This window comes from Cryptotermes secundus, unplaced genomic scaffold, assembly GCF_002891405.2.
Source record: "Cryptotermes secundus unplaced genomic scaffold, Csec_1.0 scaffold47, whole genome shotgun sequence".
NCBI lineage: Eukaryota > Metazoa > Arthropoda > Insecta > Blattodea > Kalotermitidae > Cryptotermes > Cryptotermes secundus.
Window position 1 is genome coordinate 1,327,689 of NW_019721002.1, and position 21,852 is coordinate 1,349,540.

At 41.7% G+C, this 21,852-nt stretch overlaps 1 protein-coding gene across 4 annotated transcripts in view; it reads left to right on the forward strand.

Annotated features, from left to right (window-relative positions):
- LOC111874136 (glutamate-gated chloride channel) overlaps window positions 1-21,587 on the forward strand; it is a 96,203-nt gene extending 74,616 nt beyond the window's left edge. For all 4 annotated transcript variants that reach the window (XM_023869384.2, XM_023869376.2, XM_023869367.2 and 1 more), the window contains 6 exons: window positions 5,823-5,892; window positions 6,858-7,011; window positions 8,646-8,728; window positions 10,522-10,656; window positions 12,975-13,405; window positions 20,281-21,587. In XM_023869384.2, coding sequence (XP_023725152.1) covers window positions 5,823-5,892; window positions 6,858-7,011; window positions 8,646-8,728; window positions 10,522-10,656; window positions 12,975-13,405; window positions 20,281-20,514 — 1,107 coding nt within the window. In that variant the 3' untranslated portion in view covers window positions 20,515-21,587. The remainder of the gene's footprint in view (window positions 1-5,822; window positions 5,893-6,857; window positions 7,012-8,645; window positions 8,729-10,521; window positions 10,657-12,974; window positions 13,406-20,280) is intronic.
- The last annotated feature ends 265 nt before the right edge of the window (window positions 21,588-21,852 follow it).

Consider the following 21,852-nt stretch of genomic DNA (forward strand, 5'->3'; position numbering starts at 1 on the left):
CACTCTGGTCACGCCTGTTGCTATACGAACTTGAACCATCTCGAGCATCATTTGCTCTGTGCTTCAAGTCGCTGCTGATGACGCTGCTTCCGGCATCAGTTTTTGGTTTTTGGTCTCTCTCTTCGTCTGATGCCTACCCTTTGACCTGTCCAGCAAGGGAGGCCTTGCCAGTAGAACGTGTTATATTAGGCCATTTTGATACTTCGGTGTTTCTTTTGAGTGAACGGGAAATTCGTTTTCATTAGGCAAATTTTCGGGACATCCATTGGCAAAACTTGACGACTGTGAGGTGTCCTCTCCTTAGGAATATATTAGCTGCTCTTACGAGAGTGAAACGTCACAGATTCAAATCTAAACACTTTACGTATTGAAGAACAGGCATAAGAATTCTGTGTTGAAAGTCTACGAAAATTTGTATCACGCCTGCTTCGTATTTTAGAGGTACCGGTTTCAAATCCCGACCGAGAGACCCGTTATTTTCTGTGGTTTCCGTCAGTCCTCTCAGACAAATACCAGAATAATACTTCAAACAGCCCACGACCGCTTCCTACTTCACCCTTTCCAATATGTTACTAATCATCCTACCTTATATGAGAAGCTTGTTATCGGAAAAGCAGAGACTGTAATGCTGACTGAACCTTCGTCAACTTCTTACTGCCGCCTGTGGGTCCTATCCGTAACTGCCAAGAGAAAGTCTTCCGGATGAGGGCCGAGTAAACACGGAATTGCAAAGCGCATATGTTTACGTGTGTGGATTGACATTCATAAGGACTTTATGTGCGTGCCGGAGTTTTACGTAGATAGCGAAGGGCTCATGCATGATTTTTAAGAGAAAATGAGTCTTTGGTTTGTTAATGTGATGAAATAGTAAGGATTCATTAGAAAGGACCTCCATTTTCTGATGTCCTTTCAGCGTGCATTATTTTGAATTTCACAGCATCACTCAGAGAAAGTCGATTCTTTGCCCACTTTCAAGAAGGGTTCCACCCTCACCTTCTCACCCTCCTAAGCATGTCCTGCATTCCACCGTTTGCACGCAGTTTGTATGTCCTCAGTTCCGCGCAACCCCCGCTGGACGGGGTCGGGTTCTGTTCTGAAGTTGCAGCCCATTTGGTGGAAGGCCAAGCCGTACATTGCAGGTACTGGTAGTTCTATACTCTGTATGCTGTGTCTGCATGCCTGCATTGCGCATGCCCGGTCTCTTGCTGCATTTACTTTCACTGTGTCCAGGTTTTGTGCTTCTAACATAGACGTTTCTGGTGGTTAGGAAATGATAAGTAAAGTGTGTGTGTGTGTGTGTGTGTGTGTGTGTGTGTGTGTGTGTGTGTGGGGGGGGGGGGAGAGTGGAGGGGGGGNCCTCTGACGTACCTGCGACAGTAACTGAAATTTTTTTATGCCTTGTTCCTCTACAATTGCTAAGTGTCCAAAATTTCGACTTTTACAAAAACGCCTATATCTGACAGTATGTGACATCTGTTGACAGTTATCTCAAGTACGTAGTGAATTAATATTCGAATGTCATTTCTCCCTGCATACGAAGTAATTCGACATAAAAGGGGCAAAGTTGTCCCTGTAACAGACCGTGGAGGCCCATAGGGATGTGAGACGTCGAGGCTCCCACATTTTATAGACAGTCGGCTCACAGATGGCGGTGAGGTTGTCAACCTTACGCGCCGGACGTCCTTTTCCCCCAGGAAAATTCCTGGTACTCATTTCTGTTAGAGGCTGAGTCGACCCCAGGACCATAGTGTGGCTCGAAGGATTAGGTAAATTGAAAAATCCAGTGATCTCATCGGGACTTGAACCCGCGACCTTCCGGCTTGTAGCACAGTGTTTCAACCAAACTACGCTACCTCGTGGGCCCAAGAACTTCTTAGTGTATTTTATTTATTATTTACTCACTAAAAGAAACTGCCCATGAAGACCTCAAACGCCGTCTTGACACTGAGTAAACTAAAGCTCTCTCTCAGTTCTAGGCCAAATACACCGAGTGTCGGTCGGTAAAGACGGACGGTACACGTATTCTGCAATTTTACTTTATCTGCTGGTAATTCTTTCTCGTTTGGGTGAAATACACCGACTTTCCCACATCAAACGTTCAGAACTAGATGTAGGAATGGCACGAATTGCTTTGGGTCATGACAGCTGATAAAATATATCCAGCGTTTCGGAGATGGCTACAAACCAGAAGGTCGTGGGTTCAATTCCGAATGAGATCATTGGATTATTTTTTTCAATTTACCTGATCCTTCCAGCCGCACTATGGTTCTGGGGTCTACTCAGCCTCTAACAGAAATAAGTACCTGGAATCTTCCTGGGGGTAAAGGACGGCCGGCTCGTAAGGCTGACATCACCGCCGACTGTCAGCCGATTGTCTAGATCAGGCATGTCCAACTTCAAACACGTTGTGAGAAAACTGCCAGTGATCTACTACCCCCTCCTATCGTCGTACCTCACTTTAAGCAAAAATATTGATACAAATAACACGACACATGATGTTTGTTGTAAAAGCAACATATACGTACATTGAAAGTACAGTCTACTTTAACACGTATTCTCCCTTCAAAATCTGAATGTAATCATATTATATTACAAGTGAATTTACATGCTTTTCACGTATAATTTCATTGTAGACCTATGAGATGGACCAAAAAACGTCCCGCGATCGACACGTTGAACATGCCTGGTCTAGATAATATGGGACCCTCGACGTCTCACAACCCTATGGGCCTCCACGGCTTGTTACAGGGAGAGCTTTGACTTTACCTTACCTCCTTACGGCCCGTTAGATGAATTTGATCGTTATAACAAGAAGGACGGTTCCTTCTTGTAATTGAAAATGTAGAGAGACTGCCTCCGAAATACAAAAGACAATTGTGTATGTCCAAGGAACCTGTTCCACAATGAACCCCGTTACGCGCAACCTCTCCAGGGTTTCTTGTAGCTAGGCTTTTGAAGTCTGTCCAATGTTTCGGCACACTTACATAACGTAGTTGGCCGTCAAAAAATTAATTTCCTGGAACGACGACTATACGTGACGCGACCAGCTGCGTAACTTCAACTACAAATTATTAATTAATTGCTGAAATAATCGGCATGTTGACGTAGAAGATTTCGTTGGCAGGCAGGTCCAGTCATGTCGTAAGCGAAGCACTGGCGTGTGAGTTCTCGGAACCCCGTGTTCTGTTGCGACACAAACTCAGAACCAGGAGCCCCCCCCCTTTTCGAAATGCCACCTCGCCTCACATCCAAGAAGCGTCAACGAGTTCCCTTTCTTCAGGATGGGCCCTCTCTCGAATCTCGACTGTTCTGTAAGTGAAAACTGAATGGATTTGTCATATTGCACGAGCTGAACGACAGGAGAATCGGGGTTCGATTCCCCACAGGTTAACATCTTTTTTCTCTCCTCGACAGCGTCCAGACCAACCCTGGAGCCCACCCTATGGGTACTTAGGCTCCTTTCACGGGTCTAAATAGGCCGGAGCGTGAAACTGGCCACTCGCCGAGATTATGAACGTGTGGAGCAATGCCCCCACGCCTCCATGCTTCTTCGTGGCGTGGTGATGACAGCTTTATCTTCTTTCTGTTACTAAAGATGTTAAGTTGTTCCGGTACTTAATCAAGCACCACACGATGAAGACTTCGGCCCTAGACGGACGTGAATTTGAAGGATGAGAGATGGATTGAACTGGCTCAGGCCTGTAACCGTGTGCTTTGGTACTGACATGTTGGACATTCCGATTGGCTGCTTGAGTTTCTTGGACGTGCTGTGTATACACATGACTTGGCTTTATAATGAATGCACCTGTGCACCGACAGAGCACAGCAGTTTCACAGCGGTTCTCAAACAGTGGTTACCCTGAGTAATAACAGACCTCATTACTAATTTGTTCTTGTGAGGTTTAGCAGCTTGCGTTGTGCTCAGCAGAAGGTGAGTACCCGAAATAGTTTAATATTAATAATTTTTTTTAGTTAAGTTATGCGTTCTCACTGCCCCTGGTTCGAGAACCGCTGTGTTCAGTCGCCAAGAACGGATGCGTATATACAGAGGTGTGCGCCGGGTTGCGTGAGTGAAGGGGGTAGTTCTAAACAGAACAACGCCAAGTTATTAGAATGAGACAGAATAGCCGAATGTGTGACCGACAAGTGCCAGGCATCTGGAAATCTAGTGGAAGAGCATAGCAGGAAACTGAGACCGGCTTATCCCTATCAGTACGAGAGCTCGCTGAAACCATCAGACCACTAGGGAGATCATGTCCAATGCAAAATCTGCTAATATTTCACTGCGCATAATAATAATAATAATAATATTATTATTACTGAAATCAGGAGGGTTGCCATTATACTGACTAGTCTAGGGGTTGAACGACAGAAGAATCGGGGTTTGATTCCCGACAGAGCAAGAGATTTTCTTTCGCCTCCACAGCGTCAAGACCAGCTCTGGGGCCAGCCAAAAACCTTATCCNAAGGGTCCCACATTTTCTAGACAACTGGCTCAAAGATTGCGGTAAGGTTGTCAGCCTTACGCTCCGGCCTCGCTTTACTCCCCAGAAAAATTATTTATTTAATTCCTGGTACTCATTTCTGTTAGAGGCTGAGTGAACCCCAGGGCCATAGTGCGGCTGGAAGGATTAGGTCAACTGAAAAAATCCAATGACCTCATCGGTATTTGAACCCGAGTCCTTCCGGCTTGTAGCACTACGCCACCGCGTGCCAATCAAAGTGTCCGCGCGGTCTGAGGCATGAAATATCTTCGCCCGCTCAAACACTGGGGTCGTGGGTCCGAATCCCACTAGTGGCATGGATGTCTGTTTGTGCTTATTCTGATTTATGTTGTCCTGTAAAGGTAGCGGCCTTGTGTTCGGGCTGATCCCCCGCTCAAGAGTCCTACCGACTCTTATAAGATTAAAACTCTGAAACGAAACGGAGTTTCACAGATTCTCTATGCTCCATAGGGACCAACAGGAATTAATAACAACAGTCGTAAAAATATCGGCTCTGGGGCCCACTCAGCCTCCTATCCAATGGCTACCGGGGGCTCTTTCCCTAGGGGTAGAGTAGCCGGGGCTTGAAGCTGACCACTGACCTACAACTAGTGCTGGGTTCAAGTAAACGTGGGTTTATACCTCCACTCCCCCCCATACGTCTTCATGATCTAGTACTTAATTAGTTAAACACAGGAACAACTTGCCTTGCTAGTCAGTGGTTGGCACTGTCGTCCGCTTTGGGAAGTTCTGGGTTTGATTCCTGAACCGGAGAATGTCCATTCTGATTGATGTATATTATGATTTTTCTCGGTTCTCTCAGACTAATTCTGGGATAGTACTAATTCACTGGCTTTTGAAACTCAATTTATAATTCGTAATCCATTGCGCTGACCACGCGACACCCTCTATCCGCAAAAGTTAGCACTAACTTCGCCGACAAGCGGCGGTCGCTCGGTCGGTATAGTTAGTTTGCGGACTAAAAGCCACGGAGTTTAGTTTAGTTTAATTAACCTGTAAATTACAGTGTCAGCAGTTTCACGAAACGTATTGAGCAGGAAGCCATGAGCCTCCCCGGCAGGACTGCAAGGCACGATAACTGCGCATGGCAGCAAGGCGCAAGGCAAGCGTAGCGGTAGTGCTATAGACTCATATTCAGGAGGCGCTTGTTTCGAATCCCGTCCGGGACGCCAGCGAGCCTCATTGAGCACCCCTCCGCCCCACACACACATAAATTAAGGGCCAGTTCCTTGATTACGTCACAACGGCTGAACTAGGCACTCTCGGTCACACATTCGCGGGCCAGAACCGAGATACACGAGATCTCTCTCGTTTCAGGAGTACAGTGTTCAGCTAACGTTCAGGGAGCAGTGGACTGACGAGCGACTCAAGTTCAACAACTTTGGAGGTTAGTGCCACCCTCATACGTGCTTCTGCATACTTGTAGCATAAATGACATTGCGTGTGTGTGTGTGTGTGAGACGAAACGTCTGCCAGACTGCACGGCGTCTGGCGTCTGATCTCATAACATGCTCCTATCCACAGAGACGTGAGAACCTTAAATCTTGCGTATTTTCCGTCCCTTGTGTTTGTTCTTCCGTCTTCTTTCTGTTCTTACTTACTTCTTGCACTCCTTGTTCTCATCTCCTCCTGTCTCTTGGCTTGCTTCTCCCGTTTCTACAGATTTCATGGCTCTTTTCTTCTGGCTTTCCCACCAATATCCTACATGTATACCTCTTCTCCACCATTCGTGCTACATGCCCTGCCCACCTCATCCTCCTTAACTTGATCATTCTAATTATACTTGGAGAATAGTACAAGTTATGAAGCTCCTCATTATGCAGTTTTCTCCAACCTCCTGTCACTTCATCTCTCTTCGGTCCAAATATTCTCAACACCCTCAGTCTATGCTCCTCCCTTAATGTCAGAGACCAAGTTTCACATCCATACAGAATTTTCTTCCAATTCGCTTGTTCCATTTCCCATACTCTGCCAGGATATGCCCACCTCAGTAGAATGCCCTCCCCTCCACGAAATCGAGGTTCTCCCCACTCCCTCCATGCAGCTACTGGTGTCGTACCGTAAGCCTTCCAAATTCCCGCTGTCACCACGACGGCCACGGTGCAGTCTGGTAATGGCGAGTCTCCATGTTCAGTGCTGAAGAATAAGGCAATGGGTAAACCGACTGTCCTTGGGGACATGACGGCATGTACTCTGGTTGGTAGCCGGCAGCCATCTTCAGGGCAGAAGTTGCAGACTAACTACCTACCAAAAGTACAGAGTGTCACATCCCAGAAGACAGTGAACGCCATGATGACCGCGGTAAGACCTGCAGATCCAGACACAGAATAATGTGCATGTTCTCTGGTGCAGGTAAAATCAAATACTTGACACTGACGGATGCAGCGAGGGTTTGGATGCCAGATTTGTTCTTCGCCAATGAGAAGGAAGGCCACTTCCACAACATCATCATGCCAAACGTGTACATCCGCATACACCCCGATGGCTCTGTGCTGTACAGTATCCGGTGAGTGGCGGATGTGGCCTGGCTCGACAACTTCACAGGAGATCCCCGTGGAAGAATTGCTCTTCCTGCTCAGGACTATGGGACTTGCTGTTTCGGGAACGCAACACCGTGTAGTCCAGTAGGAAATCACCCACATTTTGGGGGGACATAATTCCTCCACATTCAGAAAAAAAATATAGGCTGGACAAGCAAGTAACCAGCAGAGTAATCTCTGCTTGTTGCTCACTCAGCTTATATTTTGACTCTGAAGTTGGAGACATTATGTTCCTCCGAAACTCGATGAACTATCAGACAGTACTGTCTACCACATAAATTTTAAAGGCGGTGTGTCTCTAATTTCGGCTGTCGTATCTAAGTTGCGTGCTCTTTACTCCACATGAGTATCCATCACCATTGTAATATACAGTCACGTGTTAGAGTGACTCTCGGCGGGGGTTTGGATTGGAGATTGAGTTTATTGACAACTTTAACGCACGACTCGTGACTACACTTAATTATAGCGCCATCTCCTCTCTTTAGTAGACCACACGCCTGCAGTGTCCTCACTAGTCGTTCCCCGGTAACGGCTTCTAACATTGGAGATTCTTCAGCTTCTGTGCTGAAACCATTCCCGCCTGGCCACCTTCTCTCGACTGAACTATTTTCAAAGTCAAAGTCAAAGCTACTTTACGACTGACGGTTTACCGCCAGTCAGTTCATCTTGGCATCAGGCCCCTTGAGGCCCACGACCAGAGATTTTTTCCAACTGAACTCTTGAATCAGTTGTCCTCCTTATAACCCCTTTGCACGGACTGAGTAGGAAACATCGTTTCCAACAATATCACATTTTTTTTCATGCATATCCGTTGCCTCGGGAACCTCTTTACCGAGCCGTTGCCTAGAGGCGGCTCTAATATATTTATTTATTTATTTATTTATTTATTTATTTATCTCGCGGCCTCCAATAGTAACGACCCTACAGGCTACAGTTTATTCTAAAACGTTTAACTCATTTAAATTCAGAATGTACGCTTCAATTAACTTCTGAGGAGAATTGAAAGACATTAGATAAAGAAAAACCGTCCTGGCATGTCAAATACAGTATTGATATAAGAATCATCATCCAGAAGAGTATATAGCATCTTTGTGATTGATTTTTAATGGTCTGCGATAAGATTGTTGTCCGTTATCTGTGCGTTTAACATGCATGAAATTAAGGGCATTCCTCCACTCCCATCTCCAGGTGATCGATCGCCATTAAACTGAGTGCCCGTTAGTTCAGCAACTTGCACACATTCCTATTATAACGTCAGATGATGGACAGAATTAAAACATTAGTTTGAAAAGTGTATCACACAGTCATTACAAAGCTTTAAACTTGTATTTTAGTGGGGAGGATTGGATTCAGTCAGTTGCCCAGATGAACTGCTGGATTGGAATTCAGAAGGTTCCAGATCTGGCAGTCATCACAGCCAGAAATATCAGAAATATAAACACTTCTGTTAGAATATTGACAACAAATTGCCTGGAGCTAACTACAGAAATGTTCTGCAAGTTAAGCGGACAATATCCAACATAAATATAGTCTTTCTAATTGTGTTTACACAAAACTTCTGTGCTCAATTCAAACCCAGAGATGTGTTTGCTGTTCACAGAATCTCCCTGACACTGGCATGTCCCATGAACTTGAAGCTGTATCCACTAGACCGACAGATCTGCTCACTGCGAATGGCCAGCTGTAAGTTACTCCATTGTCTCCAAAGTAGTGTTAATATTCAGATCTGGTGCATGGTTTATCCACTGCTGCCATAGACATCTTCTGCCCTATACAGTTATATCACTATCCAAATGGATGTGACAGTGTTGCAGCTAGAACCCATACCCCATGTCTATGTATAGCTACTTACTTACGGAGCTGAGCCCTTCTTGAGAAGCTGCCAATTGTGCAGCCACTCAAGAATTTCCCAGCATTTTGTGGAACCCGAAGGTTCATTACTGTGTTCACAAGAGCCCTCCACTGGTCCCTATCCTGAGCCTGATCAATCCAATTCATATCATCCCATTCTATCTCTCTAAGATCCATTTTAATATTGTTCACCCACCTATGCCTTGGTCTTCCCAGTGGTCTCTTTCCTTCTGGCTTTCCCACCAATATGCTATATGCATTCCTCACCTCCCCCATTCATGCTACATGCCCTGCCTACCTCATCCTCCTTGACTTGTCTATGTATATTCACAGAAAATAATATAAAAGTGAGATGGAAGTTTTGAAATCAAGACATTCTGGATTAGCACAGCAAGAAATCGTTTAGTTCTAATACATTGCATGAATGTAAGTTACATATTAGGTCGCAAACAAGTGTTCAGTGCATCGTGTCTATTCTGTGAGTACTGATAATATTTTGTGGGGAAAATTCAAGTCTAGTATACTGCATAAAGGAGAGTGTTTATAATTTGTTTGTGTGTGTTACTCATGGGAGATAATGTTAAATGACATTTACAATATATCGGACTGCAAAGGAGTACAGGAGAAAGCAGGTAGAGATTAATAGCACAAGAACTTGTACACAAATGATGAAAATTCCTATTGAATTCTCAATTACTGTTACACTGGTATATTAAAAAAAAAACTTTTATTCATATCTGTTGTGTACATGGAAAACAATTACAAATTAATGTAACAAGATGACAATGAAGTACATATATACTACATGATAAAACAATCTGAGTGTTATGTGCCCACTGGCCGTGAACATCCCCAGGGACATACAATTGCCTGTCTCCAAACTGCATGAGCAGTCACTGGTAGGGGATTTGTAACAGATGGCTGCTTCATCTTACATTGCAAGCTCTTCTGCACTTCTGTATAAACTCTCCAGCCTGAGCAAAGATGGCCTTCACTGCCACAAATCTGCACATGCAGACATTCTATCCCAGAGAAACCTGAAACTTCACACCATGTAGTGTAAAACAGATGTCTAAATATCAATTGTATACAGTCAAAATCATATTCACCAAACCTTCTTAAAAAGATAATTATTTAGCAGTTTTGTGCTTGCATTTAATACTTACAGCCTGATAGTGGATCCTTGGAACAAAAAATATCATTTTATATATGGTAAAATTGTTGTGCTGACTGGGAAAAATTAACTGATTGAATGATGGAAAGTGGATCAAGCTGACTCAGGATTATATCTGATATCAGACTCTGAAGTTAGTAGTGCTGAACCTACAGAAAGTTAGTTAGATAATGAAAGACTTCATTCTTCAAGGATAAAACACCATGTAGTCTGTTGAGTCAGTTGATGTTTCACAGGAACATTGTGCCTCCACATCAGGGCCAAAGAATAAGCTACAAAAGAAACCAGCAAGAAGCAGATAGCCAGAAAAACTTGGCTTATTTTGACCCTGAGATGGAGGCGACCTGTTCCTCCAAAACGTCGGCTGACTGACACAGCTTTATGTCACAGAAGACAGAACTCTTCATAACCACGACCCTGAAATCCTATGGTGGCATTGCTTTTATTGCAGATGGCTGGACAACAGATGATCTGGAATTTGTATGGAAAGATGGAGATCCTGTGCAGGTGGTGAAGAACCTCCACCTGCCGCGATTCACACTGGAAAAGTTCCTCACAGACTCATGTAACAGCAAGACTAACACAGGTAAAGGCCATCCACACTACGAACCAAGGTACATCATACCTTGTGTAGGCAACCTTTCGGAAGAAATTTCCTGTGTAAGTTTGAATTTCCCACTGGCATATGGATTCCTGAAGCATGTCCAATGATAACTTGAGGGTGTACTTGACTAACTGAGGATGATGAACCCTCTTTCCCATAGTAGGCAGGGTATACATGCAAATGAACCAATTACACTGTGTTACAACAAGCACAACTCGTCAGCTATTTATATGCTGACAATCTCTTGTTAACCCTTAAATTACCACATTTTTCAATTATTGGCATACTTTGCAGACCATACTTATTTTGAAAAAACTATACTCAATATATGAGGTTTTATGCGCATTAGGTGATTGAGACACTATGCTACAAGCCGCAAGGTGGCGGGTTCAATTCCCGTTGAAGTCGTTGAATTTTTTGAGCTTACCTATCCCTTCCAGCTGCACCGTGGCCCTGGGGTTGAATCAGCCTCTAAAAGAAATGAGTACCAGAAATATTCTTGGGGGTAAAAGTGCGGCCGGCACATAATGCTGACCCTACCACCATCTGTGAGCCAACTGTCTAGAAAATGTGGGAGCCTCGACGTCTCAGAACCCTAAGGGAATTCATGGCCTGTTATAGGGATAACGAATAAGGAGAGGACTGCATTTTTGTATATTATTAACATAGAATTTAGTACTCAGATGGTTAAGTGATTGTAAACGTTGGCTGCTTCATACGTATATCATGCACACTATGAAGCACTGGGGACTTCGTATGCTGTAACACCAGATCAAAACCATCCTTGATTATTTATACACAAATTAATTTAATAGACAGAAATGTAAACATCATCAGGAACTCGCTTAAGTTTTTCTGTTATAAGTGTTTGTACTATATTTACTGTACTGAAAGCATAAAGCATTGTGGCCTTTGCTGTTCTTGCAAAGTTTCATTAAATTATTTTAATTGGTTAAGAAGCTATTATTGTAAGCAGACATACAGACTGAAGCTTACTGTCTTCTGGAATGTGGCACTGTGTAGGCTGTAAAACATTTAAATACAATATTAGGGTAGAACAGATTAACATTAATATTACTATATCTACATCACGAGCCTCCAATAACAGTTTATTATATATACACAAAAGACAGAATACTCCAATTTGTCTGTGGAAACGCAACAAAATCACAAAAACCAACAACTGACTCGATGATGTAAAGCACCAATTGAAGAATTTTATTCTTGTTTTATACTATAATGTTTTGTTTCATATAATCTAATTTATTGTATTTTTACACCAAATATTTTAATATAATTAATATTATTGTATCAAATTTTTTTTATATTGCAGTTCAGTAGTTGTATATATGTTGACCATGTATTTGCCTGATGATGGCCTCTAATAGCCGAAACATGTAGCAAAGCCAAACTAGGCACTGACCTTGACATAGTTGTGTTGTGATGGTTTTAATAAAGAAGTTGTAGGGTAGAACACTTCTACATTGAAGATAGAGGCAGAAGGTAAATATCTACCAAACTACATTATGTCACATCCCAGAAGACAGTAATTTTCACTTTGACTATGGTGAGCACCTCAGAACTCACGCAGATTAAACCATAAGCCTGCTTCTCATTGTAAAATAAAACAAACAGACCAGAGATTTGAAATGTGTGATATCATGAAAATTGTTATGATTGACTTTGCTCCTGACCGTTGCATCCTATAGCATAAATAACAGTAAGATTAAATTCGGCCAATATTGGCTGAAACAGGTAAAGTCTTTATGTAATGACAGTAAATCCTCACTAATCCAGTTACAGTTAATCTGGATCAAAATATGAAAAATGCTGTTCACAGTTAAGTACTTATTTTAAAAGACACATGGCATTTAGGAAGGCAGATGAGTCACTTGTCTGTTCAGACAAAACTCGACGATTTCTTAAAACCTGCATTGTTACGTTCAGAAACAAGTGTAACTTCTAAGTCTTCTGTCGGATAAATATATTGTGTTCTTATAGCCCTTAAATTAAGGCTCTACAGTGACATTTTGTTATTTAATCATTTTCATCAGCACTACTTAAACCATTAAATTTTGCATTTATTTATGTTCTAAGATTTTTTTTTTGTGTTTAGGGCTACCTTTCGCTTCATTAATCCAGTTTATCGCCTAACCCAGACACCTCTCCCCCCTCAATTACTCCAGATTATCAAGGGTCTACTGTCTTAAGAACATTGTTGCATTTGATGGAATTTAATCCTGATTTTATTTATGGTCATTTTGTGAATGGCGCACATGATGATTCTGTTCTCGTTGCAGGAGAGTACAGCTGTCTGAAGGTGGATCTGCTCTTCAAACGAGAGTTCAGCTACTACCTCATCCAGATCTACATCCCCTGCTGCATGCTGGTCATTGTGTCATGGGTCTCCTTCTGGCTCGATCAGAATGCCATTCCCGCACGAGTGTCCCTCGGAGTGACCACACTCCTCACCATGGCGACCCAAACCTCTGGGATCAACGCCTCACTCCCGCCTGTTTCCTACACCAAGGCTATCGACGTTTGGACTGGTGTCTGCCTCACGTTTGTGTTCGGGGCACTGCTAGAGTTTGCGTTAGTTAACTACGCGTCGAGATCTGACATGCACCGGGAGAATATGAAGAAACAGAGGCGTCAGTGTGAGCTAGAGCATGCTGCATCTCTGGAAGCAGCGGCAGACCTCCTAGAGGATGGTGCTACCACATTTGCTATGGTGAGATGCCTGACACCAGTGCTAATGAGACTGGTTCACTTCCTGTTTTGGTTTCGTGTGTTTTGACTAACACGTTGGCCCCTCCTGTTTCATCGTTGTTTCCTTTTCGGTCCTTCAACGAGTCCGTGTCTCTCTGCATCATGGCGTTTGCTACGTATCTTCATTTCTTTGCTCCAAGAAACCTTTCTGTGGTTTCTGCACGACTAACATGAACATTTGAAGATCTTTTAATTAAACTCAAATCCTATGAAGCATCACTTCAACCAGACATAAACTTTTTACCTATTATTCTTCATATATATAAGACCGCCTCTGTGGTCTACTGGTCAGAGTTCCTGGCTACAGATCCAGAGTTCCCAGGTTAGATTACTGGCGCTACCAGATTTTCTGAGAAGTAGTGGGTCTTGAACGGGGTCCACTCAGCCTTGTGAGGATAATTGAGGAGCTATTTCAAGGAAATAGTGGCTCCGGTCTAGAAAACCGAAATTAACGGCCATGGGGATCCATTGCGCTGACCATTCGGCACCTTATATCCACAAAAGTTGGCACTAACTTTGCCAACAAGCGGTGGTCACTCAGTCAGTACAGTTCGCTTACAGGCTACAGGCCACAGAGTTGTTTTTTTTTCTTGTTCTTCATGTACCTTCATGCCTTTAGTTCATGCATTTTTTTCACATTGTGCATTATGACATATATAAAAAATTATAAGATTACAAACATGTTAGGGACAATTAATAGAATGTAGTAGCAGCATCCATATAAGCTATTAAGAATGAAAAGGGTTATTCTGATGAACTGCAGTGTACACCATATAAAATAAATAAGAAAAATACTCTGGCCACAAGAGGTCATCAAAGGAGCAGCAGCATAGATTCATGGACTGATGGGTGCTATATCACAGCTCAGGTAGATAGCCACCAGCTTCCCATCACAAAGGCCAAGAGCCAGTCCTAGGGCAGTTATTTACTTTTATATATCCTTTACTTAACATTGTTGAAAGTAGCCCAAAACATAGCACTAAACTGAAGGATGATTAGTGAATAATAAATAAGAAAAAATGGGGAATTATAGGTAATATGCTGGCATTTTCTTAGAGAATTATGAAAAGGGAACAGCTTGAAAGACCAAGAAAGAGACGAACATATAACTTCAAGGAGAACTTTAGGTAGAGGAGACCTTTCACAACCCTCCCGCTCTAGATTACTTACTTTCATTCACCGTTTTGTTCCAAATATTTTGGCACTTCTGTTCAAATTTCATATTTTTCACGGCACCTCATACTTCTATCGGCTTCTTTTGAGCACTCAACTATGCTGAAATAGTAGCAATGATCAGTGTTTCAGAAAGACTTGCTGTCCCATTTTCCAGGCTCAAAGTAACAGAAAAATTCTGTCAGAAGATTATTTCAGGAAGTTCCAAGTTCCTACTTGTCTCTTCATTTGGCACTGTCTGAGTCAAGTTGCCTGTTTATTTGTTTGTGTTGTGAGAAACAGGAATCATAACACACCATAGGCAGGATCCATCAACTGCTGATAGCTCTGGGTTATAAACTACAGTCAGAACATAAGTGCCTTATTGTCAGTTGTTACAATCCCTCCTCTGTATTTTACATTTGCATGTTTCAATTTCCAGCTGAGGATTTTACATAATTTTTCACACTACTTCATTGAAATTCACAGATAAGCACTGAGACAGATTTATTTTGAAGTGCATTAAGTTTTCATTATCTTCCCTCATTTTTTTGTTTCTTCTATGAACCTAGCAGCTAAAATGTGAAGGGAAACTGCCTTTTTTGTCATCATAATGAAGTAGAATTTTGTCAAATTAAATCCAAGATATATAAATGTGAAATTCTGAACAGGATATTCCTCTGGTTGTGCAGGCAACTGTTAGTCCATTCTCTTGTGCCTCTTCCACTGCTGAATAATTTTCAGCAATGTCTGTTTGTTCTTTATTCATATTACTTCTTCGTGAATCAGATTCACATACATTGTCCCTGAAAGTGGTATTCAAGCATATTCATTCAAGAGAGATTTCTCATGTTTCTTTAACAATATATACATTGAACAAGCTAATAAAACAAAATGTGGTCAAAATCTGAATTAGCCAAGTTCAAACTATTCATAAAAAATGATAAGAAAACTTCTGGGTAAGTCAGAAAAGTATCAAGTGAAATATAATTCATATAATAAGACCATAAATACTAGTAAAACTTGAATCAACTTGATTCAGCTGTAGCAGCAGTATAGCACTCAAGATTAAATTAATTACACTGTCACAACAGTAAAGAAATTAATGACATAACCTCATTATGTTCTCTAGTGCTTTTCTCCTTTGGCAAGTCCTAAAGATGTGCTGGATTCACTCTCATTATACAAAGGTTCTACTTCCATTGGTGTGTGATGTCACGTCCATCCTGAACTGCTGCTTCATTCTTATTTGACAGGCTCCGACCCTGCATGTGTTTTGTGCCGTTGTGTTCCCGATCTTGCTCCTGATTTTACTTCACTAACAAACTTCTAACACAACAATTGTTTATATTGTTTGGTGTTCTTGACTTGAAGAACATGCGAGTATTTTGCCAAATTTTATGGAAATATGTATATATTTTCTATTGGTTTTATATTTATTATTCCTGCATTAAGATAAAAAGGTAAAGCTATCCCCGTAAGAGGCTGTGAAGGCCCATAGGGTTGTGTGATATTGAGAACCCAAGATTTTTCTTAGGCAATCGGCTCAGAGGTGGCAGTAAAGTTGTCAGCCTTACATGCCAGCTGCCCTTTACCCTCCAGGAACATTACTGGTACTCAGAGTACAGAGTAGCAGTACTGGTACAGAGTCGTCCCCTGGGCCATAGTGCAGCTGGAAGGACTAGGTCAATTGAAAAAATCCAACTCATCGGGATTCAAACCCCCGACCTTCCAGCTTGTAGCATAGTATGTCAACCAACTATGCTACCAGATGCCCCACTATTATTCCTGCATTACAGAAGAGATGTCCTCTTGAAAATATGTCCATATCATAAAATTTGGTAATGTAAACTCTACATTTCCATTCATGCTCATGTTATAAGTGCATTCCTATGGACACTTATAGCCATAGCTGTAATAAAACACATTTTTTTCCACATCAGACATAATAATAGGTACACAGAATAAACTTAAAAAAATACTTCCAATTTAACTCAAAGTCTCTTTTGGAAGTTTTAAATAAGAGCAATATGCTGCATAATGTAAAATAAGATATGAATAACCATAATGCTACCAGCAGTCCCCTTTGTGCGACTGATGCAGGTGCATATGCTGGCCATCCTCAAGTTTTATAGCTTATTACCCCACAAACATGCATACTATGTATATTATGCATTTTAAATTTCAGAGTAAATAATCCTTTTAAAAATAATTGGTTGAATTTATTGTTTACATGTTTTTAAACAAATTTATTTTAATATTTCCTCCAAATTTATATAGAGGTAAACTTGTGGATCACATGAATTTTATGGTTTTACTCTGTCATTTCTGTAAGAGAAAAATTCTGTAACACAAAACTTCTCTAATACAGGTGTACACTGTAATTTGATGAAATTATTTGGCCTTGTTTCCTTCCAAGAATTTTTTTTTTACCAATATTTATTCTCCTTCCAGGATCAATGTAACAATATTATTTCCATCTCCTGGTGACTAAGAGTCTAGATTAATTTAGTTCTTTTTTTCCTTCTTTCCTTATTTTGCCTCTCTTTGTTGGCAGTGCAGATCTGGTAGGTTCAAATGCTGAAACCTAATTTTCACTTTGCAATGGTAGGTTCTGACATCTGTTCATCCCTTTGTCAGTATAGCTGCCCTATACACTTGTGCATCAGTTTATTGTAGTTTTACATATGACTGCATACACATATATGTACAAAATGAATTAATCTGTTCAACCACTTTGTTGTAATTTGACATAGAGATGAAATCTAGTGGATGCAATGGGTATATTTCAAGAACTATTTCCAGTCAGAGAAACATTGTGAGAAACTGCAGTATTTGGAAAAGGATACAGTAAGCTGTTTCCAAGAAGCCAGTGACACTGAAACTTTGTATCATATTCCACACATTTTCAGGATAAAAAACAAACTCCGTGGCTTTTAGTCCACAAGTGAACTATACCGACCGAGCACCGCTGCTTGTCGGCGAAATGAATGCCAACTTTTGCGGATAGAGGGTGTCGCTATTTTCAAGATCACATACATACATTTATAAATTTTTTCTTGGTTTTCCTCAGTTTTCCAGGTGAATGTTAAGACAGATATGCCATGACTGCCTGTTTTCAAATTGTTACCAGAACTTCATTCATGATGAGTTGCTGCATAACTTCTGCATTTGAAACGGTACAATAAGAGATCAATGTACTTCACTCTAGTTCTTAAGTTGTCCACAAGCTGCTGGATTCCCACACATCTTCTAGTTTGCAGCTCCCCTTCATTTTGTCTCTGCCGTCATCGGGAAAGCTTCCCAGCATGCATGCAATATGCATTTGTGGACCTACTCTGCATTCATCTGCCTCACAAGGCCTTTAGCTGGGTCCATGCGAAGTGAACAAGATGAGGTCAGGTACTTCCACATGAACCGTTGCTGGGCAAGTCCAGTTTCTCATCTGTTGCTACAAGAACAGCCTTCCTCTTGCCCTTCCACATGCCATGGATCAGGACAGGAATGCTCGTGCCAGAACGGCTTTCTTTTAGGGCTACCTTGTGTTCAAGACGCTTCCTTCCCCCGGCCGAGGGCATTACTGTCGACCGGGGGGGTGGGAGCGCAGCAAGACACCAGAGCAGCATCACCCCATTATCCCTTCTTCCAATCAGACACACACAGGGTGGCCGAGTGCTCGGGGTAAGATGGTATTCTGCAGAGTAAGGTAGGTGTGTCTCTTTTCACGACATACAGTCAATTTGTCCAAATGGTGACCACTGTCTCTGAAGGTATTGTGGCATGCAAATTGTGGACATTCTGCTAAAGAATGGAAATTAAATGTTTTAAAAAGAAATTAATCTTGGGTCAGAATATTGCATATAGCAATGTGTGATACTGCAACATGTGGTGAAACCGTCATCTGTTGCTCAGGTCAAATCAATTAAACTATCAGTGCTTGTTTATTTAGGCAAATGATGTTAGATATCCCCTATACAATTTCTATATCTTAAGAGCGATAAATTAATTTTCAAGTATTAATCGATCCTTTTACCAAATATAACAGAACAATGTAATCAACTTGTTTTTTTCATTTAGAGAAATTCATCAACTAAGAACTGTATAAAGCAATAATGTAAACAGAAATAATTAAAAACATAAGGAATGAAATGAACAAAAAACATTTCTTCTACTCGTATTAACTTTGATAATCACACTCAATATATTTTATATATACAGGTATTAATTACTCACAACTCTAGCAGATATTCCCAGCTTATCAGTTTATACTGTCTTGCAGCTATAAAAAGAGTGATAACCAGTTGAGTGAACTGGTTAATTGTGCATCTACTGCAAATAAAATTTAAATTTCGAATTTAAATGGTCAAAGTTTTATGAAACTAAGTCTTTCTAAGAGTTTTCGTTATGAAGACTGCTATCATCTTGATTATAACGCCATGTAGTCTAATAGATTTGGAGAATCAAACTGCTTCCATCTGCAGGTTTGAAGATATACTTCATAGACAGCCTGATGTTTTGAAGGAAAACATCATTCACCTTGTTACCTTCTTCTGGTGGATCCTCATTTTGCTTACTCCACAACCCTGAATGTAGGCAGTATGTTCTCTCTCTGAACCACATACAATTTCAACCTAGAAACCATACTCTTCATAGTCACTCCTGTGAGAACCTCAGATCAAACATTCTATCACATTGCATTGTGCTACAATCCTCTTTTTAGTCACTGCCCAAAGAACTTAAGATCTCACAGTTGTTCTTATATTGCACAGTGCCAACACCTCACCAATAACACTTAGTCTACACTCCATCAGCAATCACTAGTAATGATTAATCTTTGCAAATTTAGATTCTCAAGTTCATGAGAACAACATGCTGCTGTACAAGACACAGTCCACATATTGCTATGTCTCATTTCTGACATGAGCCTGTGAATAAAGATATATACTCTTTATGTACACAATTTTGCAATCATTGCATTTTGAGGGTAACCCCCAAGTGACATGAGACCACCCTGTTTGTTCTGATAGCCCCCAACCCTACTAGGACGTCTGCTCGCCAAGCTGCGGCTAAAGGCGAAGAGTCATACGACTGTAAGTATGTGAAGAATTCTGTGGCCATCACAGACATCACATGCTACAACTTGTTGGGTACTAGTGAGTGACTGTGCTCCCGGGCAGTCTTCCAGTTCTGGTAGTGATCAAATGGGGATCTCAGTAAATGTGGCATGCCCCTTTGTGTTGTTTGTGTGGAAAACTGAAGCATGCATTCACAAATCCTAGTATGTGAGCATGTGGTGAATGTGATACGTATTACTTTGGCAAGCATATTTCTTTTCTCTGCTCCTTTTGATATCCCCTTTCGGGATTTCAATATATACCCATTTGATTGACAAAAGCCTAAGCTTAGATATTAGTCTGTATTTTGTCACTAATTCCTTTGCTTTTAGTTGTCATCCCTTCGTGGAATGCTGCCCGAGGGTCACAGTATTTGTAAGCCTCATTTCAAACACGGAGCTGTTCTGTTTATGGTAGAACGCTTGTTGGTGTACACTATCTCTAGAGGAATATTGCACGACTTCCACTAGAGATTTCTATGGGCACTTGAGTTTTAGTTCTTGCAGTGGCCCTGAGTTCTCCTGGGCACTTGCCATGGTGACATATATTATATGGTATCCTGGTGTTACAGAAGCCTTTGGTTCGCCATCCAGGCGACGCACTCACCCTGGAGAAGGTGCGCCAGTGTGAGATTCACATGCAGCCCAAGAGGGACAACTGCTGTCGCACCTGGTTGTCCAAGTTCCCAACACGCTCGAAGAGGATAGATGTCATCTCCCGCATCACGTTTCCACTCGTGTTTGCTCTATTCAACCTTGTATACTGGTCGACGTACCTGTTCCGCGAGGAGGCTGAGGAGAACTGAGCCACCACGGTGCCTGGCACAAAGCAATGGTCCTCTCCTGTCCACCATAATCATTCAATCAACCAACTTGCCATTATTGGCATTTCTCAAATTGTGACACTCACAGAAAGTGGTTTGACTTTCATAAACAATTCTTGTATGATAGTTATGGTTCAGGGTACTTTATAGGCCTTTTATATACTAGACAAGGTATCAAGAGGAACGTGAACTACATGGGTATGTAGTAAGCTGTGAAATTGTGCTTCACAGTGCAAAAAGTGAATGGAAATTAGTAATTTACTAAAATGGATTAGATATTGTACGAAGACTGAAATTAATTCATATGAATTGTTGAGAGTAGTGATATTTGATACAGTTGCTTCAGAGACAGGTGTTGTTTGAAACGTAGTGGTGTTCAGTCCCACAAAACAAAAGGCTATTCTTTCATAATGGAGCACAGATGAGGCGTTTGTTTCAGAACTGTGAAAGCAAAACTTCCTCCACTGTGGTTCTTCACTGTCATTGCACTTATGTGATGACAACACAAACATGGCAGGATGAGTGTAGTGTGCAAATGTTGTCATTACAATAACGTCAGCCACCAGTCAAGTTCTGCGTCATGAGCTAGGTGAGGTTGCTATCACTCTTTTAACGGCTGATTTACGATTAATTTTCACCAGGACTCAGGAAATGGTACCATATGGGGAGAGTGCATTGTTTTGTTTGGTACAATACCGTTTACCTTGTATTTGTTTCAGATAGTGCAATATTACTTTATTCTGGGAGGAGCTATGAAACAAGCGCCAGCAGCATTACATTCAGTTACACAGATCTTGATATGTTTCTCACCCCTTACAAACATTCCATATTTAATTTTGGCCATTTGACCATGCTGTCAGTATGTAGAGTAATGTGGCATCAGATGGATATAGAAGGAAACAGTTGTGACCTAACTGAGGTACTAATCTACATTTGTCTTAAGGCACTGAGGAAAAGTGTGAAGAACCTCAGTTACAAATGCCAGCGTCCTGGCTGCATTTCAAACCAAGCACCTCCTGAATAAGGCTAATGTCACACGAGCGCTGTCTCACGTACGTGAATATTGGCGCACGTCATGGAGGCATACAAATATATGAGAGAAGTCACAGGGCACGGACGCGAAGAATGGCGTTGTCCGCGACACGGACGCGAAGAATGTAGCTCCGCGATCCCCCATGACGCAACGTGACCCGTCCGCGCTGAGATATGCATTTGTTTATGGTGGTTGTCACACGGGTGCGATAAATAGCGGACGGGAAGTTAGAATATCACGCTGTTTTGTTCAGGTCAGAATGGAAATAGAAATGGAGAAAATGATTT